General features: G+C 38.2%; 3 protein-coding genes across 3 annotated transcripts; 2 read left to right on the top strand and 1 right to left on the bottom strand.

Annotated features, from left to right (window-relative positions):
* Positions 1-137: 137 nt before the first annotated feature.
* LOC111804744 (leucine aminopeptidase 1-like) lies at positions 138-7,147 on the top strand. Its single transcript, XM_023689520.1, has 10 exons — positions 138-287; positions 1,875-2,289; positions 3,226-3,420; positions 3,534-3,762; positions 3,851-3,977; positions 4,192-4,287; positions 4,373-4,450; positions 4,878-4,938; positions 5,024-5,211; positions 5,311-7,147. Exons 1-10 carry the CDS (start codon positions 225-227, stop codon positions 5,437-5,439), a joined length of 1,581 nt encoding a protein of 526 aa, XP_023545288.1. The 5' UTR covers positions 138-224; the 3' UTR covers positions 5,440-7,147.
* A 645-nt stretch (positions 7,148-7,792) lies between these two features.
* Positions 7,793-12,958, top strand: LOC111804726 (leucine aminopeptidase 1-like). The gene is made up of 10 exons (XM_023689493.1): positions 7,793-8,160; positions 8,602-9,016; positions 9,098-9,292; positions 9,528-9,753; positions 9,923-10,049; positions 10,150-10,245; positions 10,777-10,854; positions 11,376-11,436; positions 12,168-12,355; positions 12,538-12,958. Exons 1-10 carry the CDS (start codon positions 7,918-7,920, stop codon positions 12,664-12,666), a joined length of 1,758 nt encoding a protein of 585 aa, XP_023545261.1. The 5' UTR covers positions 7,793-7,917; the 3' UTR covers positions 12,667-12,958.
* A 362-nt stretch (positions 12,959-13,320) lies between these two features.
* On the bottom strand, positions 13,321-25,580 carry LOC111804717 (probable cyclic nucleotide-gated ion channel 5). Its single transcript, XM_023689477.1, has 8 exons — positions 25,322-25,580; positions 24,229-24,300; positions 23,165-23,747; positions 20,753-20,965; positions 19,568-19,869; positions 19,011-19,122; positions 15,152-15,388; positions 13,321-14,187 (listed from the first exon to the last, which is right to left on the bottom strand). The coding sequence occupies exons 2-8, from the start codon at positions 24,285-24,287 to the stop codon at positions 13,489-13,491; spliced, it is 2,205 nt and encodes a 734-aa protein (XP_023545245.1). The 5' UTR covers positions 24,288-24,300; positions 25,322-25,580; the 3' UTR covers positions 13,321-13,488.
* Positions 25,581-26,659: the final 1,079 nt, after the last annotated feature.

Below are 26,659 nucleotides of genomic sequence, written 5' to 3'. Positions count from 1 at the left end.
AAAAAAAAAAAAAAAAAAAAAACAAATAAAAAATAACAATGTGTGGTTTTAAAAAAATTAATATAATAAAAGTTACGTTCATCTTTGCCAAGATGATCTTTTCCTCTTAGCCAATGGCTCACTATAAAGAGGTGTGTTGGGTTCCTTCACCAAACCACCACACTCACTTTCTTCTTCTTCCTTTGAGACTTGGCTCACTTTTGGTCTGTTGTTTCGTTGAGTTCATGGCTGACATAGCTCGTGTCACTCTTGGCCTTACTCGCCCTGGCCCAAGCAATGCCCCTAAGGTTCGTAGGACACACCAAATTTTATGTTCATCTACTTGTTCTTCCCATTTTTTTGGGAGTGCTTTAGTTTGTTTGAGTTTTTTTGGATTTAAAGGGTTGAATGTTCGTTTGTATATTGTTAAGATTAATGGGTTGCGAGCATCGTTAGAGATGTTCATTTAACTTGGAGGGAACTGTATTCGTCTGAGTGGAAAATACTTGTTTGAATGGAGTCTGGAGAGAGAATAGAGAGAGATGAGTTAATATTCTTCGTCTCTGTCTCCGTCTCCTACTTAGTTTAAATATTTCCAATGTGGAAGATTGTGAGACCCCACATTGGTTAGAGAGCGGAACGAAGCATTTCTCATAAGGGTGTGGAAAGATTGTGAGACCCCACATTGGTTAGAAAGCGGGAAGAAGCATTCCTCATAAGGGTGTAGAAACCTCTCCTTACTAGACATGTTTTAAAACCATGAAGTTGATGACGCTACATGACGGGCCAAAACAGATACTTTTTTCTAGCAGTGGGTTTGGGCTAGTACAAATGATATCAGAGCTAGACACTAGGTAGTGTGCTAGCAAGAACGATGGGCCACCAAGAGGTGATTGTGAGATCCCACGTCGGTTGTAGAGGGGAACGAATCATTCTTGATAAGTATGTGAAAACCTCTCCCTAATAGATACCTTTTTTTAAAAAAGGGAACAAATTTTTTTTATAATGACGTGGAAACTTCACCTTAACAAACTCATTTTAAAATTATGATACTCACGAAAATATATTATGGGCCAATGCTAGTGGGGCTTGAGCGTGATCTCTTACAAATTTATTAGAGATGGAAACTGAAATAGGAGGCAAGAATCGAGAAACGAGCATGGATAAAGTTCGTACGATATATATTGTCCGACATAAATGCTCATCTACTTGTTCTTGCATTTTCTTCCCATTTCCTCTTTTGGAAGCTGTAATGTCCCACGTACATTAGTTGAGGGAGGAGAACAAAACACCATTGTTCTTGCATTTTAATGCTCATCTACTTATTCTTGCATTTTCTTCCACTCCCACTTTTGGAAGTTGTAATGTCCCACATTAGTTGGGGAGAAAAACAAAACATCCATTTTAAAGCTTTGAGGGAAAGCCTTTCCCTTAAGGGAAAACCCAAAAAGAACAATATCGGCCAGCGGTAGATCTAGGTCGTTACAAATAGTATCAGAGCCAGACACTGGACGATGTGTCAGCCTTCTCGTAGTCCCCGAAAGGGGTAGATACGAGGTAATATGTCAGGAAGGACGCTGGGCCCCAGAAGAGAGTGGATTTGGAAGGGGTCCCACATTGATTAAAGAAAGGAACGAGTGCCAAGGACACTGGGCCCCGAAAGGGGGTGGAATATGATGTCTTACATTAGTTGAGAAGGAGAACAAAACACCCTTTTATAAGGGTGTAGAAACCTTCCTCAGGGAGAGGCGTTTTAAAGCATTGAGGAAAAGTCCAAAGAGGACAATATCTGCTAGCGGTGGATCTGAGTTGTTACAGAAGCGCTTCAAGGTGTTCATATGTTTGGCATGGAGTAGTAATAGAGTATGTTAACTGTTTGTTAAAATGCCTCGCAGGTAAATTTTGCTGCAAAAGACATTAATGTCTTGGAATGGAGTGGAGACTTGGTTGCTGTGGGTGTGATAGAGAAAGATATGGAGAGGGATGAAGAGGGCCACTTCAAGAATCCCCTTTTGCACAGGTTGAATGAAGCCTTGGGTGGATTGTTGGGTGAGGCTTCTTCAGAGGAAGAGTTCTCTGGAAAGTCTGCCCAATCCATTGTTCTAAGAGTTTCTGGCTTGAGATTTAAGAGGGTTGGTTTATTTGGCCTTGGCCAATCAGCTTCTAGAGCTGTAGCCTTTGTTGGTCTAGGTGAGGCCATTGCAGCAGCAGCACAGGCATCTCGAGCAGCTTCACTTGCTGTCGGTCTTGCCTTCTCCGAGGACCTGTCGGATGAATCCAAGCCTGACATTGCCTCTGCCATTGCAGTTGGTACCTCTTCTAATCTTTATACTTCGTCCTAAAATTACTTCAAAAATTAGTCAAAAGAACGGTAGAGTATTTGTAGAGAGGTGTGAGATCCCACGACGGTTAGAGAGAGGAACCTATTAAAGATGTGGAAACCTCTTCCTAGTCGACGTGTTTTAAAACCGTGAGGCTGACGGCGATACGTAACGGGCTAAAGCGAACGATATCTACTAACGGTGGATTTGGGCTGTTACAAATGGTATCAAAGCCAGAGATCGAGCGGTGTGCTAGCGAGAACGCTAACCCCCCAAAAAAGGTGAATTGTGAGATCCCACATCGATTAGAGAGGGGAACAAAACATTCTTTATAAGGGTGTGAACACCTCTTCCTAGTAAACGCATTTTTAAAACCGTGACGGTTGGCGGCGATATATAACAAGCCAAAGCGGACGATATTTGTTAACGGTGGATTTGGGTTGTTACAAATGGTATTAGACCAAATAACCAAGCAGTGTGCTAGCGAGTACGTTAGACCCCAAAAAAGGGTGGATTGTGAGATCCCACATCGATTAGAGATGAGACAAAACATTTCTTACAAGGGTGTGGAAACTCTTCCGAATATACACGGTTGATGACGATACGTAACGGGCCAAAGCGAACAATATCTGCTAGCACTGGGCTTGGACTGTTACAAATGGTATTAGAGGCAGACATCGGGCGGTGTGCCAGCAAAAACGCTAGACCCCTAAAAATGTGGATTGTGAGATCCCGCATCGGTTGGAGAGAGGAACGAAACATTACTTATAAGAGTGTAGAAACCTATTTCTAGTAGACACATTCTAAAATCGTGAGACTGACAGCAATCCATAACGTGCCAAAGCAGACAATATTTACTAATAAAAGGCTTCAGCCAAAGTATTGAACTAAACGTTCAAGACACTGAATTTTCTATGTATCACAGGGATTGTAAATGGGATATTTGACGACAACCGATACAAATCAGACCCCAAAATGACTCTACTCCAATCTGTGGATGTTCTTGGTCTTGGATTTGGACCTAATATGGAGAAAAAGTTAGAATATGCAGAATATGTCAGTTCTGGGGTGGTTTTTGTAAAAGAACTTGTAAATTCACCTGCAAATGTACTTACCCCAGGTTCCCTCCTTTCTTATGCTTTAATATCTATCACTTACTTTGAACTAATATTGAGTATCAACTTCGTATAACATGCATAGCACTGACTTAGCTAAATTGCATCCACACATTAGGGGAATTGGCAGAAGAGGTTTCAAAGATTGCCGAGAAGTACAACGATGTTCTTTCAGCAAACATTTTCAAAGAAGAAAAAATCATAGAATTGAAGATGGGTTCTTACCTTGGTGTCACTGCAGCAGCCACTGCAAATCCTGCTCATTTTATCCACCTGTGTTACAAACCTCCCGGTGGATCTGTATCAACCAAATTGGGTTTAGTTGGTAAAGGAATTACCTTTGACAGGTGATCATTCATGAACTACCCTGATGAGTTTCTTTAGCAAATGCTCAAGAAATGTTTGAGTAACTCACTGATTTCTTCTTTCAATTAGTGGTGGCTACAACCTTAAAACAGGACCCAACAGTAGCATTGAAACAATGAAGAATGATATGGGAGGGGCAGCAGCAATTTTTGGAGCAGCAAAAGCCATTGCTCAACTTAAACCTCCTGGGGTAGAGGTAAAGCATTAGATCTGTCACTCCTTTCCATGTCATTAAGCTCTTGATTGTCCAATAGATCTAACATTTGTTGTTCCTCCTGGGCTNTAATTGTCCAATAGATCTAATATTTGTTGTTCCTCCTGGGCTTGTTTTCTGGTTCCCGAACAGNTGATTGTCCAATAGATCTAACATTTGTTGTTCCTCCTGGGCTTGTTTTCTGGTTCCCGAACAGATTCATTTTGTTGTTCCTGCTTGTGAGAACATGATAAGTGCAACTGGCATGAGACCAAGTGATATCGTCACAGCTTCAAATGGAAAGACAATTGAGGTATATATTCTTGGGTTCATTGACCCACAAAAAAGGATCTTTAGGCTATCATCATTCATTGATTGTATCTGCTTTGTATTTTCAGGTTAACAACACAGATGCTGAAGGAAGACTTTGCCTTGCTGATGCTTTGATATACACTTGTAACCTGGGTGTTGAAAAGGTTAATATACAATAAGTTAGTATTGACAATTTTATAATGTTCATTGATCGTTAACCTTGTGGATTCATTATGTGAGATCCCTCGTCGGTTGGAGAGGGGAACAAATTTTTTTTTATAAGGGTATGGGAGACGCGTTTTGAAAACTTAGGAGAAGCCCAGAAGGGAAAGTCCATAGAGGACAATATCGGACAATATCTACTAGCGATGACATTGAGCCCTAAAGAAGAGGATTGTGAGATCCCTCATCGGTTGGAGAGGGGAACAAAACACTCTTTATAAGGGTGTGCAAACGTCTCTCTAACAGACGCGTTTTAAAAACTTTAAGGAGAAGTACGGATGGGAAAGTCCAAAGCGGACAATATCAGCTAGCGGTAGGCTTGGGCTGTTACAGATTAGATATCTAATGCAACATCAAAATGCTTTGCAGATTATAGACCTGGCTACTCTAACTGGTGCTTGTATAACAGCTCTTGGGCCTTCAGTTGCAGGTATGATAGTCTTCAAAACATCTTATTCTTCATGCTTCATTTGAAGATAAGAAGATGTGATTGTGTTTCATGTGTGTGTTTCCAGGTGCCTTTACACAAAATGAAGAGCTAGCAAAAGAGGTAATTGATGCTGCAGAGAGGAGTGGTGAGAAGATATGGAGGTTGCCAATGGAGGAAAGCTATTGGGAGTTTATGAAATCAGGCGTCGCTGATATGATCAACACTGGTCCTGGTCAAGGCGGTGCTATCACAGGCGCTCTGTTTCTGAAGCAGGTATTTTTGTCACTCATGTTCTTACCAACCAAATGATATCTTAAAGAGCTCTTAGATAGATATATAGATACCCACTAACTTGGAAGTTGGTTTGTGTAGTTTGTTGCTGACAATGTCCAATGGATGCACCTAGACATTGCTGGTCCCGTTTGGAATGCCAGGAAGAGTATTGCAACTGGATTCGGTGTTTCCACACTTGTGGAGTGGGTTCTAAAGAATGCTTCTTAAGAGGTTCAGGCATGGCAAGGACCTCAACAATAAATAAACAACTCTAAGGTGGATGCTAAGAGTTTTCAAGGGTTGCAGCATTGAGAAATCAATCTAAATAAAAGTTACGTTAAGCATTAGTAATATCAATAAAGCCTCTTGTTAAGGATTCTTGGCAATTCTTAGTGTTTTAGACTTTTCTATCAAGCGTTTCCTTGGTGTATGTATACACCTTCCCCTAAATCTATTTCCTCATTTGCTATCACAATATGCTTCACTGAGAACAACTGAAAGAATACATGATGGTAATATAAAGTAAAAATAAGAAGCAAGAAAAGCTAGCCAACAAAACACAAAATTACAGATTAGACTCCAACTCTCTTTTGAGAGATGGATGATGAGTAATGTAACAATCCAAGTCCACCGCTAGAAGATATTGTATTCTTTGAACTTTTCCTTTCCAACCGACGTGAGATGTCACAATCCACCCCCTTGGGGACCCACCCAGCACCCTCACTGACACACCTGCCGATACTCTAATACCATTAGTAACCATCTAAGCCCACCCTTGGCAAATACTGTTTCTTCTCTTTAGATTTTTTCTTTCGAACCCATGTGATATCTCATTCCAAATTACAAAATCTTATAAAAGATCCAGGAAATGAAGATCACGGTGATAAATGTCACCTTTAGGGAAAGGAATGACTGAAGATCACCTTTAGTCTACAAGCAACAAAACAAAGGGGGAACAAATGATAAATGGAGAACAGTGTGCAGGAAGAACCTGTCAATGGAAGACTTTCCAATGGAAAAATTGATGAGATCTTTGTCCCTAATAAGTTCATTTTCTCTGTTTCTTCTCCTACCCCTCTTCTCCCTCCTCTGTCTCTCAAGATCACTCTTGCCGGCATAGTCATTTGTATTAATTACTCGTTTGACAAAGTAATGACGAACGTAAATGAGCACAAGTCATATCTGATTCCTTTGATTGATTTAATGGTTCCAAAAAAAGACAAATATAGGGAATTCCTTCCATTAGGGAACTGCAGTGTTTGGCTAAAGAAACCATACTGCAGTGTTTAGCTGGAAAAGACAGAGTAAGCAACATTGACAACCCAAAGACCAAAACCAATAGACACTAGGACAGTTACTCGAGGTGAGTAGTACAGTACAGCAAGCAAAATATATAAAATCTGACAACTCACCTTTATATTTGGACATACATTAATCAAATAGTAATTTGATGTGACAACATTGCTTTTGCAGGTAATTGAAAGTGTTTGTTCATTGACGAGACACCTACCTCATATATTTTATAACCCCAGATCACTAGTATCATTTCAAGTACCTACCTCTCCATGGCTCCTCCGTGTTGAAATATCAAACTCAAACATAACGTAAGATGTAAAAACAGAGATTTGAGAGCAAGCTTCACCACTCCCGTGCGTGGTGTTGACATGTTTGGTCACTGACTCGCTCTCCCAGTCCCTGAGCGATCTCGCCATGGATCAAGAATTTACGTATCCCAGACACGATTGACGACAATGGAAGAGTTGATGATTGGTTGTTTGTCAAAGGATTGTGGTTTTCGGTTGCAGAAGGTTACGCCATGTATTTACTCCATCCCTCAGTGATGCTTTGTTTTGAATACAAGGGGGCATGAGGTCTTATTTATAGATTTTTTTTAGTTCCTCCTCCCCATACTTTCCGATGTGGGATTTAGGATTCTAACTTTTATTTTTATTTTCTTTGGCCGAATATTTTGTTAGACAAACACGAGTCTCCACAATGTATACTATTCTCCATTTTGAGAATAAGCTCTCGTAGCTTTACTTTGTGTTTCCCCAAAAGGCCTCATTCCAATAGAGATAGTAATTCTTGATTATAAATGCATGATCATTTCCTAAATTAGCCGATGTGGGACTTTCATCATCCAACATCTCCCCTCAAACAAAGTACGCCTCCCCTTAATTGAGGACTCGACTCTTTGTCTTAGTCATTTTTTACTAGCTTTCGAGGAGGCTAGACTCCTTTTCTTTTGGAGTCATTTGTTCAACATTTGAAGATTTACCAATCTATTGGCACGACTAAGTTTAGGGCATGACTATGATACCATGTTAGACGAACACGACTCTCCATATGATATTGTCGACTTTGAGTATAAACTCTCATGACTTTGCTTTGTACATTGAGCATAAACCCTTATCATTTTCTAAATTAGCTGAGATTTTCATCCTCCAACATATTTGATCGTTAGGGTTTGTTCTACTATTTTTCATCCACATTCCCAAATTTCTATATTTTAAAATTAAATATAATTAGATTAAAAAAAATATATTAATTTTAGAAAATAAAAAAGATTTCAGGAGGAAGAGCGACCCTCAGCCCATCTCTTAGGTTGCAGACCCAACCCATCATAGAACGTAGAATTCTATCTCTTTAATCTTTTAGCAAATCGATGCTTTCTTTTTTGCTGACGATTTACTACAAATAAGTAAAATGGCCGCCATTGTTGGAGCTTTGGGAACTACCTTTGCTTCTTCTTCTCCCTCTTATTCTTTTCGTTCTTCTTCTTTTGTTCTCCGGAAACTAACCCATTTTTATCACCCTTCTTACTCTGCTTCTCTTCGGGGTTCTTTTGCTTTTTTTCGCTTCTGTTCTCGTGGAGGGAAGTGCATGGCTCACTCCCTGGCCCGGGCCAATCTCGGCCTCACAAATCCTGCTCCTAATGAAGCCCCCCAGGTGATTTGGTCATTGGAATGTTAACTCCACTGATTGTTTGTTCTTGATTGTCTTGTTTTTCGACTTGTGGTGGGTTTTGTTTGATTGGGTTTTCTTGGATTGAAGTTTAGGAATTGCGTGGTTGGTTTCTCTTAATGGGTTTTTGAGGTTGAATCGATTGGGATTGTGTTGATGCTTTTTGAAATGTGGGTTACGAGGATCTATTCTACATGATGGATTTGCTTCGGTCTCTTTGTTTGTTCATTTGCGTTACGGATTGCGTTTTGTTATTAGTTCGTTTGATCGGTATTCATCGTTGGAACTGATATCGATTTTCTAACACTCTGAACGATCGGGTGTTGTATTTTTTTTTTTAATTCTGTTTCTTTAGAGGTTTTGGGGTGTTCATGTTTGTTGTGAAGTACTAATTGTATGTTACCTGTTTGTGAAAATGTCTCAAAGATATCTTTTGGGGCAAAAGACATTGATGTCTTGGAATGGAAAGGAGATTTGCTTGCAGTTGGTGTGACAGAGAAAGATGTGGACAAGGATGAAAATTCCAAGTTTAAGAATCCGATTTTGAACAAGCTAGATTCGCGCTTGGGCGGATTGTTGGCTGAAGTATCTGCTGAGGAAGACTTCACCGGAAAGGTTGGCCAATCGACGGTTATTAGATATCCTGGTCTTGGCACTAAGAGGGTTAGTTTGATTGGCCTTGGACAGTCAGCTTCAAATGTAGCAGCCTTTCGAGGTCTAGGTGAGGCCGTTGCATCAGCAGCGAAGGCATCTCAAGCAAGTGAAGTTGCTATATCCCTTGCCTCTTCCCAGGAACACTCTTCTGAATCCAAGCCCAACATTGCCTCAGCCATTGCATCTGGTACTTGTCTCATCTTCTGGATAGAGCAGCTTGTTGTTGTATTTGATACTGAATTCTCTCTTTTGCTTGAATGGATTACAGGAACTATACTTGGGATATTTGAAGACAATAGATACAAATCAGAGTCCAAAAAGTCCGCTCTTAAATCTGTGGAATTTATTGGTCTTGGATCTGGAGCTGAAGTAGATAAAAAGCTGAAATATGCTCAAGATCTCAGTTCTGGGATACTTCTAGGAAGAGAACTTGTCAATTCACCTGCAAATGTACTCACCCCAGGTTCGCTCGATTTTACGTTTTAACTATTAAAATCCATTCCTTACTCTCCTCCTAGTCGATTATATGCCTCTGCGTGTTTCAAATTTCCAGTGGCACGGAAGGCCAGTTACATTTTTTAGTCTGTGTACCCTAAAGAAAATATTTGAGTTTCAAATTGATGTAACGTGTCATAGCGTTTATTTTATGATCGATGCATGCGCAGTATTGACCTTGTTAAATTACATCCACAAATTAGGGGCACTGGCAGCAGAGGCTACAAAGATTGCATCAACTTACAGCGATGTTCTTTCTGCAACCATTTTGAATGAAGAGCAATGCAAAGAATTGAAGATGGGCTCCTACCTTGGTGTTGCTGCAGCCTCCACAAATCCTCCCCATTTTATCCACTTGTGTTACAAACCTCCCAGTGGACCGGTATCGGTCAAATTGGGTTTGGTTGGTAAAGGATTAACCTTCGACAGGTGATTATATGTCGACCAAAATCGGAACTTTCTTTAGAAAATGCTCAATGAAATTAGAAATGGATGTATTTATTACTCTGATAGAATCAACTTAAATTCATATAAGGTTTTATTTATGTCCTTAAGTCAACATATGGTTGGTTAACACTCCGTCTTTTCTTTCCATCAGTGGTGGCTATAACATTAAAACTGGACCTGGGTGTTCAATTGATATAATGAAAATTGACATGGGAGGTTCAGCAGCAGTTCTTGGTGCAGCAAAAGCCATCGGCCAAATCAAGCCTCTTGGAGTGGAGGTAAAACATTTGAGCTGTTCACCACTTTAATATCGTTAGGATCTTAAACGTACTTATAAGTTTTACGAGCTTGTATTCCTTTTTTCTTGTAATCAAACAGGTTCATTTTGTCATCGCTGCCTGTGAGAACATGATAAGTGGAACTGGCATGAGACCTGGAGATATTATCACTGCTTCAAATGGAAAGACGATAGAGGTATATCTTCTTTGTTCGAATGAACCATAAAAAGTATCTTCGGGCTAAAATCATTGTAATTGTTTATGTTTGTGTTCGGTTTGGACCCAAATTGTTTGTCATTTAGATGACACAGACTGTGTGGCTGAGCCGAATTTCGCTGTTATATTGATTCGGAGTGGATGGATAAGAAACAGTTTAAGATTTGATTGTAACAGTATGGAAAGTTCTTACCGAAACCACAATATTCTGCCTACCTTCTAAAAATGGAACTCACTGATAAAAATAATTGTAACTGTAACAATAAGAGTGATACTAATGCTACCCACGATAAGCACATACTCGATCGTGATGACATGAGATGTAAAATCGAGCATTTAATGGCAGTTCAATGTAGCTGAAAAAGACTGGAATTGGACCTGCATGCTTTTGAATATTGATGATCTTTATACTTTTTCTGGATACCTGCTTTCTGATGATCTATTCTCCCCCTTCTTACAAATCATAGTATACATCATCCTTTTATTTACCTTCATTTTGGCCAGTTTTCAGGTTAATAACACTGATGCTGAAGGCAGGCTTACGCTCGCTGATGCTTTGGATTATACTTGTAAACAGGGCGTTGACAAGGTATATATATTCATAAATTAATATTAGATGATTGATTAATTTGGATTGAACGTCGATATTGCGGATTTATTCAATATCTAATTAAAAAAATAAATCTATTGAACCTCGGATACCTGTAGTTCTAAAAATAGTTAATAATGAATCCGCCCTTTTCCATGTAGTCTATCGTATTTTAATTTAATATCAATGAGTGTCAAGACCAGCTCTTGCACGCCTCGACTAATCTCATGGGACAACTCACAGGCCTGTCTGGCCTTACGTCATTTACATGTTTAGAACCTATCGGATATTAAATCCTAAGTTGGTAGCTATGATGCTTGAACTCGTTCCTTCTAATCCTAACATATAATATCTAGCTTTAGCAAGTTAAAACACGTGCATGATCATTTATAAGTTGCCTAATATTGTGTAAGTTGGATAAATTGTGTTCATTTTTATGGCATTACGCAGTAACCAGATATGTCATAACTAATAGTTCTGGATATTGTTCTTTTCTTATGCAACATTAAATTTCTTTGCAGGTAATTGACTTGGCTACTCTAACTGGTGCTTGCATAGTTGCTCTCGGGCCTTCAATTGCAGGTATGGTAACCGACCGAGCATCATTTGCTTTATAGTCGATCTGTAAAGAAGAATATGACAAATAGGTTTTCTTGTGAGTTGTTAAAAACTCCGGTCATCAAAGACAAAGTAGAAAGTAGAAAGTAGAAAATGGAACTTGTTGATGAAAGGAAGTAGAAAGTAGAAAGTAGAAAATGGAACTTGTTGATGAAAGGAAGATAGGAGTTTGTCGCCATGTATTTGACCAAATAGGATTGTCCAGTTCCTATAGACAAAAGTTCTAGACAAAAGTTCTAGAAAAGGGATTACCTCTAACCAAGAGTTCTAGAAATGTTGAATGGTTAGAGATACTTCCGATATCGAACCTTTTCGTTTTCCTTCCTCTCTCAAACACCTGGCTTTATAATTGGAGACTACAAAAGTAAATGAAATTGATAGTTTCAAAATTCTTCAGAAAATAAAGAGTCAAACTGTCAACCGAAGCATTACGTGCGCTCCCCTTGGGTTGAAACAAGAATTTACTTCAGTTATATAAGGATCTAACAGGATTGTATAATATCATACCTGAGTATTACTCTGGAAAAAGTATTAATATCGGTTTGATTTCGGATACAATATCGCCACCATAGATAAAATTTTACTCACTTCTTCAAAAGGTTGGTTGTTGTTGTTTACTCAATGATGCAAATAAACATGTGGTTTGCGTGAAATAAAGTGTATGTCTATCATATCGAGTTCCCTTTCGTTTCCAGGTGTCTTTACACCTAGTGATGACTTGGCAAAAGAGGTATTGGCTGCTTCAGAAACGAGTGGTGAGAAACTTTGGAGGATGCCATTGGAGGATAGTTATTGGGAGTCGATGAAGTCGAGTGTGGCTGATATGGTCAACACCGGTGGTCGTCCGGGTGGTGCCATTACAGCTGCTCTGTTTCTGAAACAGGTGGATATCATCTTCTTATTGAACTTCCTGAAAGGGAGTAGTTTGATCATCTCTTTGTGCTTTCATTCAGCATTGATTGACTTGACTAGCTCTAGAAATCTACCATGCCTCTGAAGATGAGATTATCCTCTAAATTAGTTCTACGCTTTAGAAGACTCATATTTGGAATCATGTTTCTGTAGTTTGTTGATGAGAAGGTCCAATGGATGCACATTGACATGGCAGGCCCTGTCTTCAGTGACAAAAAGCGCACTGCAACAGGGTTCGGCGTTGCCACATTAGTCGAGTGGATTCAGAAGAATGCTTCTTAAGCGGTTGACGATCGAAGGGTAGACGACGAGAGACATCAGATCCATGGCTCTACTGTGGATGCTAGGCTCTACTGTGGATGCTAGGAGCTTTCATGGGTTGTCAGCACTGTGAGATCAATCTGAATAAAAGCTGTGAGCAGCAGCGTCTGTGGTTTTATAAATGCTCTTCGGTTTTTTAGCAATTAAATTATGAGAAATGGGGCTTAGAGAAGTTATAGACATTGAACGCCACGATGACTGAAGGGTGAATTCACTTGATATATTTTCTAGTAGAAGCTGTGTTTTTATGGTACATAGAGAGACATTGTTCGTTATAGAGAGAAAAATTGTTAATCGTTTGACAATGACGCAAAAGTTCTATTGAAAAACAAGACAACTAGAAATTTTGGAATAAAATGTCAACCATATTAAGAAGAGAGTAGTTTGCTATTTTCATGTGCGACATATAAGGTGGACGAATGTGGGTTGAGACAAGACAAGTGTATGATGCAACCAAGAAGGACAGTGCATCGTCTAACTCACTAAGAAAGATATACAGGCTTTGGAGTTACATCCGTCTAGTGTCAGTCAACCACAAAACAAACACCGAACGGATTCTCTAATCAAATTCGTCTGCCTATTAGCTTCCAACCTGTATGTAGAAAGCCTGAGAAATATAAGCACAAAATACAGATTGAGGATTGATTTCAGTAACCTTTTTTACAAGTTACAAGCTACAATCACATCTACAATACATTAAGTTTAGCCCATCTAATCAGTTTCAAAATAAAAACTAGGAGGCACATAATAATGCATTCAGTTTTTGTCACATTACACAACAAATCAATCCGCATCATCAGCGGTAAAATCTGGCTCTGGAGGCTTCTGCAATTTTATCAATTCCTGAGCGCTTTTCGCGTTCCGATATCGCTGAACGCCACGGAGAGCATTGGCAGCAAATTTGGAAGCTAAGAACGTTGCACGAATACTATAAGATCCTCCGCTTGTAGTAGTTTGAGCTCCCTCAGATTCTTCTGCTGCAACTTCTTCCTTTTGACGAAGTTCTAAAGACTTTCTCTTGGAATACCGACGCCACGCTGCTTGGATGAAGCAAGCTGCCCAGGTCCTCCATTGCTGCGAGTAAAATCGGAAGGTATGTTGTACCTGTCTACTGTGAAGGCGCCTGAACTGACTGGCCACAAATTTCAACTCTTCAGCAACAAGGGCGAAAGCCTCAACCTCTGTAATAGCCTTTACAGTCCTTGTAGAAGTTGGAAGATTCGAACCAGATTTCGGGTCTAGAGCCCAGGTCAAAAGCTCCTCACCACAAAAATCACCTTCTTTCAAAAAGGTACGGTTGAAAAATCCACTCCGCCCGCCATCCGTGGTCACACTCTCGAGCCGACCACGTATAATGAAAAGCATCTCATCAACTGGATCACCTTCACGGACTATGTAAGTGTACTCCGTAAACAAACATGGTTTCAGCCGCTCACAAATAGCATCAAGCAGCCTTTCGTCCATGTTTTCAAACAGAGGAACCTAAAAATCATCAGGGAATATGAAAATATTAACAGAGTACAGAGGGCAAAACAATCCTAGGATGAAAATAATTACAAACTGAAGCCTACAAATTCAACAGTTATCATGAACTTATATACATTTGGAAGTTTTTAAAGAAATGTAGTACCACGCTTTGAATTTGCACTATTGTAGTAGATATCGTTAGAATATTCATATTTAGTGTAAAAAGTTTACTACCGACTTAATAGTAATAATAAGAATTGTCGGGAGAGAGTTCCACGTTGGCTAATTTAAGGAATAATCATGGGTTTATAAATAAGAAATACATCTCCATTGGTATGAAGTCTTTTAGAAAAGTCCAAAGCAACGCTACGAGAGCTTATGCTCAAAGTCGACAATATCATACCATTATGGAGATCTGTGATTCCTAACATGGTATTGGAACCAAATTTAGTCACATCAATAGAATCCTCAAGTGTTGAATAAAGAATTGCTAGCTTCGAAGGTGTAGTCAAAAGTGACTCATGTGTCGAAAAAAAAGTGTACTTTGTTTGAGGACTCCAGAGAAAGGAGTCGAGCCTCGATTAAGGGGAGGTTGTTCAAGGGCTACATAGACCTCAGGGGAGGCTCTATGGTGTACTTCGTTCGAGGAGAGGATTGTTGAAGATTGTTGGGAAGGAGTCCCACATTGAATAATTTAGGGAATAATCGTAGGTTTATAAGTAAGGAATACTTCTCTATTAGTATGAGGCCTTTGGGAAGTCCAAAGCAAAGTCATGAGAGTTTGTGCTCAAAGTGGACAATATCATACCATTGTGGAGATCCGTGATTCCTATCTGAAACTTTTCTAAAGAAATTTAGTTCCACCCTTGGAGGTTGTGCTAAATATTTGTACATAATGAAAGAATTTACTCCTGCCTAAATAATAATAATACGAATAAACCAACCAAACAAAGAAAAAGAGTCAAAGCAATAACCTTACCCTTCTTACTAAAGCAAGACAAAGATGCCGCTTAATATCTCTCCTAAGATCCTTGGGTAAAGTTTGAACCAAACTCTGTTCATCCACCCCACGGGTCTCCAACCACTTGTACTGATCGTAACGCCTGACTCTCTCCCGAAGCTCCTGTGGCAGCAAGCGATGGTGCATCCACTGCTCCGAATCACGCTTTTTCACCCTCATCTCCTCAAGTCTTATGGTTAGAGATTGAAGATAAGTCTGTCATAATAACATTACCATCAGTTTCGGAATGTCAACATGGTTCTCTTTTCCACTCTTGAACATAATATTGTAGTTCAAATGTCTAGGTTAACAAAAAAAGATCAGCAATGGTCTTAAATTAAAAATGAGATAATAAAAATAAACAAAAATAAAAAAAGCAGACAAGGAGCTCAGGCAGTAGAAAAGACACAAACTTCACACACCAAGCCAAATTGTAAAAAAAAAATCCTACAGCCATTTCAACCAAACCACCCAAAAAGTTAGCACAAGTTGCATCAGTTCACAAAATACTAAAGAGGCCATAATTGCATTAGTTCAGAAAATATAAACAGTAGCCACAATTGCATTAGCTTACAAAATAAAGTTTGCCACTAAGACCAATTAAATGAACTGCGAAAATGAATGGATCTACAACTATTTAGATTATAGATTGAAGTGGTAGCCGTGGAGGGAAAGTTTAATGCGGTTTCAGTAACGATGACAAGTATTCAAATGTTCAAAAATCCCAACTCAAAATTACCAGTGCCTTGCAAACAACATCAAATTGATAGTATGAAGCAGTATCCTTGGCAGCAAATTACTCCGGAACTAGTAAATTGAAAATTCAAATTCAATGAAATGAGAAAACATAAACAAATGTTTATATAAGAGGGAGGGTGTAACAGTCCAAGCCCACTACTAACGGATATTGTCCGTTTTGGCTCGTTACTTATCGTCATGGAGAGATTTCCACACAGGAATGCTTAGTTCCTCTCTCCGACCGATGTGGGAACCCAAGCTAGTACGAGGGGGTAGGCAGCGGGAAAATGATCCCTGGGGTACAGTGGTTGTCCATGTTGGGTCAAATAACTATGGACTGGAACAAACTCTCATTGGAATCCCGTTTAGGAGACTGGAAGGTATCGTTGAAGGGGAAGGGACAGGGACGCCATTCTACAAAGACTCCCAAGTGTCTTTGAAGGCACTGTTGAAATTGATGTGTTAAAGATCATGTGTTTATTTAGAAATCAGTTAATATTTGATTTAGTTTTGATTTGATTTTAGATTTTGATTTGATTTAGTTTTAATCTGACTTAATTTTTGATCTGACTTAGTTTTTCTTATCTGACTTAGTTTTTTTGATCTGAATTAGTTTTTTTATCTGACTTAGTTTTTTTTATCTGACTTAGTGATCTGATTTAGCTTAATCTTCTCATCAACCATTCAATCACTCACTCACTCTCTTCACTAACAAATTGGTATCAGAGTATTAGAGTCATGCCCTAAAATTTAGTTGTGCCAATAGATTGGTAAATCCTCAAATGTCGAACAAAGGACTCTAAAAGAAAAGGAGTCAAGCCTCCTCGAAGGCATAGTAATAAATAACTAAGACTCCAAAGGAGCCGAGCCTCGATTAAGGGGAGGTGTACTTTGTTTGAGGGAAGGTGTTGGATGATGAAAGTCTCACATCGGCTAATTTAGGGAATGATCATGTTTATAATCAAAGAATACTCTCTCCATTGGTTTGAGGCCTTTTGGGAAGCCCAAAGCAAAGCCATGAGAGCTTATGCTCAAAGTGGACAATATCATACCACTGTGGAGAGTCGTGTTCATCTAACATGGTATCAGAGCTCAATTCAGCTCATTTCCCCTGCCTCATCCGTCACCGAAACAGCCACTCCTGATCAACAATTGCAGCTTGCCCCGAAGGCCCCGTCCGATGCCGAGAACTTCGCGAGTCCCAGCCTTTGATCAAAATGCCGAAGCACGGTAATGCGTCGGGAATACAGAATACCAAAAACAAGAAAATCAAATTGTCCTTTTCGCTCGCTCCATTTGGACGCAGGGACAGGGAACCAAAGCTCGCCATCTTCACAATCAGTAAGAAAACGTATGCATTGTGAGATAACCAAGACACCACAATGGAGAGCAGGACCAATGGGATCAAAAACTCTTTGTAACGCTTGCGGTGTTCGGTATAAGTCCGGTAGACTCTTCCCCGAATATCGACCAGCAGCAAGTCCAACTTTCATCCCATCCCTTTTTAGAAACCTCGAATTTCAACAAAAACAGCAAACACTGTTGTGTGCTTACATTCCACAGGTCAAGCGTGACAAGCTTGACAAAAAGGCAGAAGCTGACATCTTTGTTGGTTATAGCACTATATCCAAAGCTTACAGAGTTTTTCAACCACACACTAGTCGTGTTATTGTGAGCCGAGATGTTCATTTTGCTGGAAATGAGCAATGAAATTGAGAAGAACTGACGAAGGTGAATCAGATTTCTAATGCACCAAACAATTTAATCTTTGGTAGCATGTTAGAAGAGCCTGAAGATGAACGACAAGAAGAGCCGACAAGAAGAGCCTGAAGATGAATGACAAGAAGAGCCTGAAGATGAACGACAAGAAGAGCCTGAAGATGAACGACAAGAAGAGCCTGAAGATGAACGACAAGAAGAGCCTGAAGATGAACGACAAGAAGAGCCTGAAGATGAACGACAAGAAGAGCCTGAAGATGAACGACAAGAAGAGCCTGAAGATGAACGACAAGAAGAGCCTGAAGATGAACGACAAGAAGAGCCTGAAGATGAACGACAAGAAGAGCCTGAAGATGAACGACAAGAAGAGCCTGAAGATGAACGACAAGAAGAGCCTGAAGATGAACGACAAGAAGAGCCTGAAGATGAACGACAAGAAGAGCCTGAAGATGAACGACAAGAAGAGCCTGAAGATGAACGACAAGAAGAGCCTGAAGATGAACGACAAGAAGAGCCTGAAGATGAACGACAAGAAGAGTCAGAAGATGAACGTCGGAAGATGAACGAAAAGAAGAGTCGGAAGATGAACGACAAGAAGAGTTGGAAAATGAACGACAAGATGTTTTGGTTGATGATGCACCTGTCAAAGGAGGAGCTTTCGGTGATCGAGAAAAAAAAAAACCTAAGAGTTGGTTGATCGACCTCTAAACAGAAAGATAATTAGAGTAAGATGGGTGTTCGGAAAAAAACTTGTTCACAGCATCTAAACAAGGAGGAGTGTTAAAGATCACGCGTTTGTTTAGATTGCTGTCAGTTAGTATTTGATTAAATCTCCTAAGTTAGGATTTGATTTAGTTTTTTAAGATGGGTGTTCGGAAAAAAACTTGGAGTTCACAGCATCTAAACAAGGAGAAGTGTTAAAGATCACGCGTTTGTTTAGATTGCTGTCATTTAGTATTTGATTAAATCTCCTAAGTTAGGATTTGATTTAGTTTTTTATTTGATTTAGTTTTTGATTTGTTTACTGGTTTGTTAGCAGATTTCTGCCCATCTTTTACCAGATTTTCTGCCTTTAGGTAGATTTTCTAAATATCTTTTTGTATTCTCTGTATATATATATATATATATATATTCTTCTTGCTCTTCATAATATAATCTTCTCATCAACCATTCAATCACTCACTCTTTTCACTAACCATATGGAAGGAAAAACATGGGATTTTGATTAGGGGCGTGTTTTTTTTAATAAGAACACTAGACTTTCATTGAGAAAAAAATGTAACAATACACGGCATACAAAAACGAAAAGCCCCAAAAAGGAGCCAGCTATATGAAAAATCTCCAATCAAGTAAAACGTGACCCAAAAAACTATGGTGTTACCTGCATGTTGCCAATAAGAAGAGCAAAGAGGATGAGACCAAGTACAGCTAATGCAATAGAAAAGATCACTTCACCCGGGTACGTGCTTGTTTGAAGCCCCTGCCCAAGCGTACTGCCGAGAATTGAAATAAAAATAAAATAAATAAAAGCACTACATTCAAAAACTTGGGCACATAAGCTTCTGCACTTTCAAGTATAATCATCATTTTCATGCAATTTATTGGGTAAAAGATCATGTACGAGAATTTTCAACCTTGGTCCAATCAATAAGGCGAAAAAAGATAACCAAAGGTATAGTTACCAATCGTATCAACTTTGATGTTCATTTTCTTGCAGATTGACACTACAATAGATTTGACAACGGAACTTCTCACAAACCTCGGTACATGATGCACAAATTTTTTCTACATGAACATGGGTGCATAATGCATAGGAATGACCAAGGATGATGCACGAGGTACATGCATATATAGTAAAAATCTCCCTGGTGAACGACAGCCTTTTAATATACATGGCAGACACAGTACACTGGCTAATTTACATAGTGTAATACATACCTTAAGTTTTGTAGCCCCCACCACAGACAGTAACAATATTTAACGATAAAACTCTTAGATGCGGCAATACCAGAGGACAGAGCCTGTTTAAAGATTCCAAAATCAAACTGATCATTATCATCAGCAGGTTTGCAACTTGACTTAATGCCATCCACACCTGTCTGGTTCCAAGTTGCATAACCTTCCATGCCTTGGTTACCACAATATAAGAAATCTTTCCTGCAAATCGGGGCCTTACAATACTTCTGCCAACATGTATCATTGCGTTCCACAGCTAACAAGTACCATAATGCTCCAACTATCTGCAATGTTTTTAAGTAAGGTAAAAACAAACTCAATTTGGTTGATAACTGATTTATGTTCTTATTGCTTGAAGTCTCAGCCAACTTGTAAATAAACACATACGGTTCAAAAAACTATTTCTTTGTTTTCAAATTTTCGTTAAACTTTTGAGAACAATTTTAATTTAATAATTCAATATAATTTTATACCATAAGTATTATTTTAATTTTAATAAAAATAATGGAAGTATTCAAGCATAGTCAATTATTGTTAACTGTTAGGTTTCTTTTTATTTTTATTTTTATTTTTTTAAAAGAGAAACCGAGCTTTCATAGAAAACGGTGAATAAGTACACCAGGGCGCACACACACAAAAAAAAAACTAGTCCAACAAAAAGGAGTTCCAATCAATTAATCAAAGCAATAAAACCAATAAGCAAAAAGGTTATCCAGCCCAACACCAAAATCTCCATATCCATCCAAAACAAATCCAACATTACAAAAACAAGTGCTCACGTTTATAGTGTCATACAGACAAGGGTTTTCAAACTTAGCCACAAATCTTAAAAAATGGGGAAAAAGTCAACAAAGAGGTATCAATTTAATGACTAACCAAGTTTAAGACTTAATTTGATGAACTTAAAACCTTCAGGTCAAATTCCACCTTACGAGCAAAGCACAGATAGTACAAAACTAAAATTCTCTTAAATTATTGATTCTTAACAGGAAAGTCAAAATTGAGCTGCTTATGTCCAACTACCAATCATTAACAAACTCCATAAAATAAAAAATAATAAATAAATAAATAATCAATATAACCTGGAGCAGTTATTTATAAATAAAATTAAATGCAAAATTCTTAACAAACTGTGCACCAACTGCAGAGGGAAAGGGAGGGACTTACATGACTTGCAAGCATATATAATAGCAAATAATATGCAGCACCTGCCCAAGCAGTTTCAGCAAATACACCTGTTGTCCTTTTCAATTCTGAAGTCAATGGTACCGCTCTAAGAAATCTTGGGATATATTGTAGGAATACAATTAAAAGAAGGGCTTGTTTTGTCACATATACATCGGAACCTTTTGACCTCTGAAGAAATCTCCAAACCACAATCTGCATATAAATAAATGGCAGATCAATTCTCAATATCCACAGTCTTACTAGCAAAACTCACGAGAATTACTGGAAGTGTGAAAATTGGACTGTGAATATAAGATTGTGAATTCTCAATAAATGGCAGATAGATTAGATCCCATTAGGCTCCTTTCAGGCTACTATTTTTGTTGGGCCCTTTATTTGTTAGCCCCTGTTTGACCCTGTGGTATTCTTTCATTTTTATTTTTTTTTTCCCTCAATGAAATCATGATTTATCAATTAAAAAGATATGTTTCAAAATAAGAATTTCTCCAAACAATATTTACAGCAATAAACTACTAATAAATAGATAATCAAAACCGAGGTTGGCATAAACCTAAATACCCTACTCTTCCATGTGGATAATCAACGCAAAGTTGTCACTTTGCTTCTGATCATTAGAGCCTTTCCGCTATCTTTGAGCTCAAGATGAATATAACTAAATCAACTATGGCTAACGTAAACCTAAATACAAAAGAAATAAAGACTGCCTCCTTATGGGGTTGCCTAATGCAATCCTTTCCCAGTACATAATTGGGCCTTCCCAAGATCCAATCATGAAAAATAATAATAAATAAAAATCAGTGAGGCTTAGCAAATGGGACACATTCTGCTCTAAAGGTGGCCAGCTCACCCTCGTTCCAGCAATCCTTCTAAGCCTACTAACCTATTATCTCTCAATGTTTTCTGCCCCGAGGAAAATCTGTACAAAAATTGATAGAACGCTGTTGAACTTTCTTTAGGAGGACACATATGAAGAAAGGGAATTACACTTACCAACTGAAAGATAGTTGCTTCCCCAACTTGGAACGACAGTTTTGGTCTAGCTAGAACCAAGGACAAAAGCATGGCTCTTCTTTCCTAGTAGATTAATGAAGATTATGATTTGTTATGGAAAGATGTGATTTGAGCCAAATACTGAACAAGTGCATCTAAAAGTTTCCCTCAATATGCAGATTCATTAGCTTGAGAAGCCTTCGGTTTTGCATCCTGAAGCTTAAAGGTATGTTCATAATAATATCTCTCCTATTACAAGTATGGCATTAGCACCTTCTTTTGGAATAAGTACTAGATTAGCAGAGACATCTCAATTCTCAAATGTCGCTTCCCTAGGATCTAGGGTCTCTCTACTTAGCAAAACAATTATACTTGTGAGATGTGGGATAAACGAAGAGGAAGATAGGCATAGAGCTAAGAAGGCCTCTAAGAGTCGATGACTAAGAAGATTGGAATCACTTTCCAAAATTATAAACAGCAAAATGCCCTCCGCTGGATAAATTGACATGGAGTTTTGAAAAGGGCAGGGCTTTCTCTATGACATTGTTACAAGGTTCCTTTACATTTGACTATCAATTTCTCTCTCCTACCTCCTATAAGTTATGGAAATGAAAGCCACTAGGAAAAATGAAAAATCTTATATGATCTCTTGCTTTACATAATTCACAAGAGATTTTTGGCTCTAGGCTATCTACCCGAACTGGTGCATTCTATGTAAACATTCTTGTAAGAAGGAAGCTAGAAACAGAGTTCGCTGGCTTATGTTTCCATTGATTTTGGAACTTTTTCCCTCAACTCCCAACAGTTAGAGGCACATTTGATATTTTCAGATTTTTGGTATATGTGGTTCATTTCCTAAGGGATATACACGAGCAATCAAACAAGGGTCCCATAAGATTTTTCTTGATAGGTTACTAGATAGATTCAATTCCTTGGATAGTGTCTGAAGGCATTCCCCATTCGTCTTACTTTCGCAATAGGGCATTCTCAAGAGGCATCTGGAGGATCTGGGTCATTTGTTGTGCGAGTTTAAATTCGTGAACTACCTTTAGGATCGGTGGTGTAGGGCTCAGAATAGGGATGAGCATTTTTTGCTGGAGGTGGTGGTTGTGCACTCCACTTTTGGAGGGAAGAGTAGGGTGTTGTAGCAAGCATGCTTCTTTGCTATTTCGTTAGGGTATTTGATTGGAGTGTAATAGTAGGATTTTAAGGGATGTTGAGAAATCTAAGAGAGGAGGGCTTGTTTTTTGCTTGCCCTTGTATTCTTTCACTTTTTTAAAGAAAGTTTCGTTTCTTACCTAAAAAAACAAGGTGGTAAGTTTAAATTGTTTACATAAAGAAGAAAATCTCAGAAACAGAGAAAAAAGGCATATAGAGCAAAATAGCTAATTGTGTCCATACCTGTGGAAGGGGCAGCACAGACACCAAATCAATGATGAAATACCGCCGCAAGTATCGCTTTGCAATTTGTGTAGGATCAATCACAAGTTCACCTCTCCCAAACACCCGAGATGATGGAGCAATATAAGCTGTCCGGAATTGGAGAGCCATGTGGACAAGATAGAAAACATCAATAATTGTCCGCAATGTTGTCACTGTAATTGCCAGCTTTCTATCAATGCCAAGACAGTTTGAGTTTCCATTAATAACAGGAACATAAAAGAACAGTGGGTCCACAGATATTGCCAAAAAACATGATATGACAAAAAGTTTATTGAAAAATAAGAGCAATTTGTCTTGAGGGTCGAAGATCTTCATCTTTGACTCTTTAAGATCCTCTGGAAATACAGCTCGAGACACTCCAAACTTGAGTGATCGGCCAATTGATTTAAGTCCTTCAGACCCTTTCCTCATTCCTCTCTTAAAGGATCCAGACGACTTATCATTTCCATTGACTGCACGGTTAAATCCATCTATATTAAAACCACATCTTCTCATTCCACTATCAGAAGGCGATGACAATCTGGAGTCCAAGTCATCCAACCTTGAAATAAATAATCAAAACGAAAAAGCATGTCAGATTTAAGTCTTATATTGTGTAACATCCATAAAAAGTCCTCAATCATCACTATATTAAAAGGAAGACATTGGAAAAACAATTTTTTAACAAGTTTGTCCACCTCCTTCCACTGATGATTCAACAACGCCTTCCACGGAATCCATTTCCGTTTGATTCATCAATTATAGATTATTTTTCCAAAATGACAAATGTATGTGTACATACAAATATATGAGCAAATTTTTTGGAATTTGAAATCAAATTGTTTTTTTTTCAACGATCTTCCAATGCATATTTAAAGATTTTCTTTACACGTTTGCGTTATATAGCTACAACGGCTAAACTCCAAACTTGTACATTTATTGAATAGTTGAAAAGTTTCACATGACTGCAGGAAGTACACTGTTAGCCATCTTCACCCGCATAGAGGAAATAATAAAATGGAACAAAATAAGAACCACTTTACCTCACAAACTTTTCTCGCTGACCACCCATCAGTTGTGACTTGTAACCACAATCAAACATTTTCTGTAAGCATCTGAATTCATGCAGAAAAACATGTTAAGATAGATACCGTTCACATTAGCCACAAACGTATAGTCACTGGCTACTGGAGAAGTTCAATGCCCATATTTTGAACAAAAATAATATGAAACTACAATTTCCAAGGACTTATATGTTGAAGTACATATTATCAAAGAATGATCAACGCGCTAGAGTGAATGTGAGATCCTACACCGGTTGGGGAGGAGAACGAAGCATCCTTATAAGGATGTGGAAACCTCTCCCTAGCAGACGCGTTTCAAAAACCTTGAAGGGAATGTCCAAAGAGAACAATATCTGCTAGCGGTAGGCTTGGGCCGTTACAGTAATAACATATGCCATAGGAGTTACCACGCATGAACACCAATTGGTATAATAAATTGACCAGTGACTACCCTATCTTTTTTGTGTTAACCAGCAATTTTCCTAAGCGCTCCACATTCTAACCGTTTGCTTCCAAAACGCGCTTCAATTTTCTAGAAAAGTAAAACCCACAAGTTACAACCGATTAGATCGATACATTTGCAGGCTAGGAGATGAAAGAGTCCCATACCCATCACTTCTTACAACTTTGATCATACATAAAAACCAAAGAACTAAGATCGTAATCATGGGACTCTCAACGAACCCTTCGAGAGAAATCATTTCCAAAAACCAGGCTTCCTGGATTATCAGGTGATATCAAGATTACAAATGATACTCAACATAAGAAGCAACAAAATCACCCCCCACTCTCCATAAACTAAACCCTAAAAAACAAAACTACTTCCCTTCTTTCAATTTGTTCAAAGCCCATACGCCATGCCCAACCCTCCCAATATCATCCGAGGCCATTGAAACAGTCAATTACACAAACTCATGTATGTCAAGCAAGCAGAAACAAAACCCCACCCCTTCAAACTCCAGCATCCAAATCATACAACTCCAATACTACCAACAAACAATCAATCAATCAGGTAAATATGATTACATTACGAGTGTTCATATGCTTAAACTAGTCAATGAAAGAGACTCACCACAACCAGAAATCGTCAGCTCAGTCCATGGCGCGCAGAGAGCGGGAGGAAATTAAAACAAAGCAGTGAAGCCCGGAATTAGAAATGGATTCTGAGATGAATAAAAGAACACACACACAACTAAATCTTCGGGGAAGGCTCGAACGCGTTAAGCGGAGGAAAACGGAGGACTGATAAGCAACAGCAAGCGCCTCTCTTGAAGCCGACGACGATCATTGACATCTTCAAGTAGATAACTACTATATTACCCCTCACGGCTGACTGAGTCAACAGTTGTCTTTTTTTCCCTAAAATTATATTTTAAAATAAATAGGCTAATTTAATTAAACTTTTTATAAAAAAAAAATTATATTTTTTTAAATGAGATATTAATTAAATTTACTCAAAATTAACTTTTTTTTTTTTTTTCCTTCAAACTTTAAGAATCATTTATTTACAAATTTTTAAAAAGTATTTTTAGACGAAGTTTTAATTATATTTTTATTAATTTAATTTCTAAACTCAACCCAACTATTTTTTTTTAATTCAATAATTAAATTCTAAGTTAAAAAAAATCAATTTTGTATCTTAAAAACCGAAAATATAAAAAACACATTTTTTTTTTACTTCATTTATTTTGAAACAACTAACAAATATTTCTTAAATTTACCATAAATATCTATACATTTTTTCTTTTTATATTTATATAATTAATTTTGGAAAGAAAATGCGCATTTCTGAATGAGTTTGCAGTCGAAGCGGAAATGGACCTAGGGTTAGCTTTAAGCTACTTCTGACTAAATCCCGTAGAATCTCTTCTCATACTCTAATAATCAAATCTAAGAAAATCAGCCTGTAATTAACTTAATCTTCCCCTCGTTAATCTGATCGGGCAGCTAATCAGTCTAGAGCGTTATTACTAACTTATTAAGATAGGCTGAAAACATCAGTGAATTTCAACACGAATATGTCCTGGTTTCGACACCAGTTCACTTATTTTAAGCACTGGACAGGCTTACAAGCACCGAGAATAAAAGGCATTCTTCCAAAATCAGACGAGTACAGGTCTGATGCCCAAGTCAGATTCTTTCAAACCTTCAATGTGAACCCGTTGTATATGTATTATATAAGAATCAAGCCCCTAAATGCAGCACAACGGTTATACTCTTTGAAAAAAAACTTCTATACTTTTAAAAGTCGGGTCGATATTCTTGTATTTTCAAAAATATTTTATTGTTAATATATGAGCCGAAATCATTGATGTTTATATATACATAAACACAAATTTCTCAATAGCATTTTATAAATTTCACTTTCATTAAAAACGTCCTGTCTCAACCATTTTATTTTAGGTTAATT

This window comes from Cucurbita pepo, chromosome LG11 (assembly GCF_002806865.2).
Source record: "Cucurbita pepo subsp. pepo cultivar mu-cu-16 chromosome LG11, ASM280686v2, whole genome shotgun sequence".
NCBI lineage: Eukaryota > Viridiplantae > Streptophyta > Magnoliopsida > Cucurbitales > Cucurbitaceae > Cucurbita > Cucurbita pepo.
Note: the sequence above shows the minus strand (reverse complement) of the source record. Positions and strands in the feature narration are given on the sequence as shown.

What these genes read in the sequence shown, in the direction of transcription:
- LOC111804744 (XM_023689520.1), top strand. Translation starts at nt 225, where the DNA reads ATGGCTGACATAGCTCGTGTCACTCTTGGCCTTACTCGCCCTGGCCCA. An exon ending in TTAAACCTCCTGGGGTAGAG is followed by an intron (nt 3,978 to 4,191) that starts GTAAAGCATTAG and finishes GTTCCCGAACAG; the next exon opens with ATTCATTTTGTTGTTCCTGC. An exon ending in GCGCTCTGTTTCTGAAGCAG is followed by an intron (nt 5,212 to 5,310) that starts GTATTTTTGTCA and finishes TGGTTTGTGTAG; the next exon opens with TTTGTTGCTGACAATGTCCA.
- LOC111804726 (XM_023689493.1), top strand. Translation starts at nt 7,918, where the DNA reads ATGGCCGCCATTGTTGGAGCTTTGGGAACTACCTTTGCTTCTTCTTCT. An exon ending in TCAAGCCTCTTGGAGTGGAG is followed by an intron (nt 10,050 to 10,149) that starts GTAAAACATTTG and finishes GTAATCAAACAG; the next exon opens with GTTCATTTTGTCATCGCTGC. An exon ending in CAAATGGAAAGACGATAGAG is followed by an intron (nt 10,246 to 10,776) that starts GTATATCTTCTT and finishes GCCAGTTTTCAG; the next exon opens with GTTAATAACACTGATGCTGA.
- LOC111804717 (XM_023689477.1), bottom strand. Translation starts at nt 24,287, where the DNA reads ATGTTTGATTGTGGTTACAAGTCACAACTGATGGGTGGTCAGCGAGAA. An exon ending in CAGCGAGAAAAGTTTGTGAG is followed by an intron (nt 23,748 to 24,228) that starts GTAAAGTGGTTC and finishes ATTTATTTCAAG; the next exon opens with GTTGGATGACTTGGACTCCA. An exon ending in TTCTTATTGGCAACATGCAG is followed by an intron (nt 15,389 to 19,010) that starts GTAACACCATAG and finishes TTATTATGACAG; the next exon opens with ACTTATCTTCAATCTCTAAC.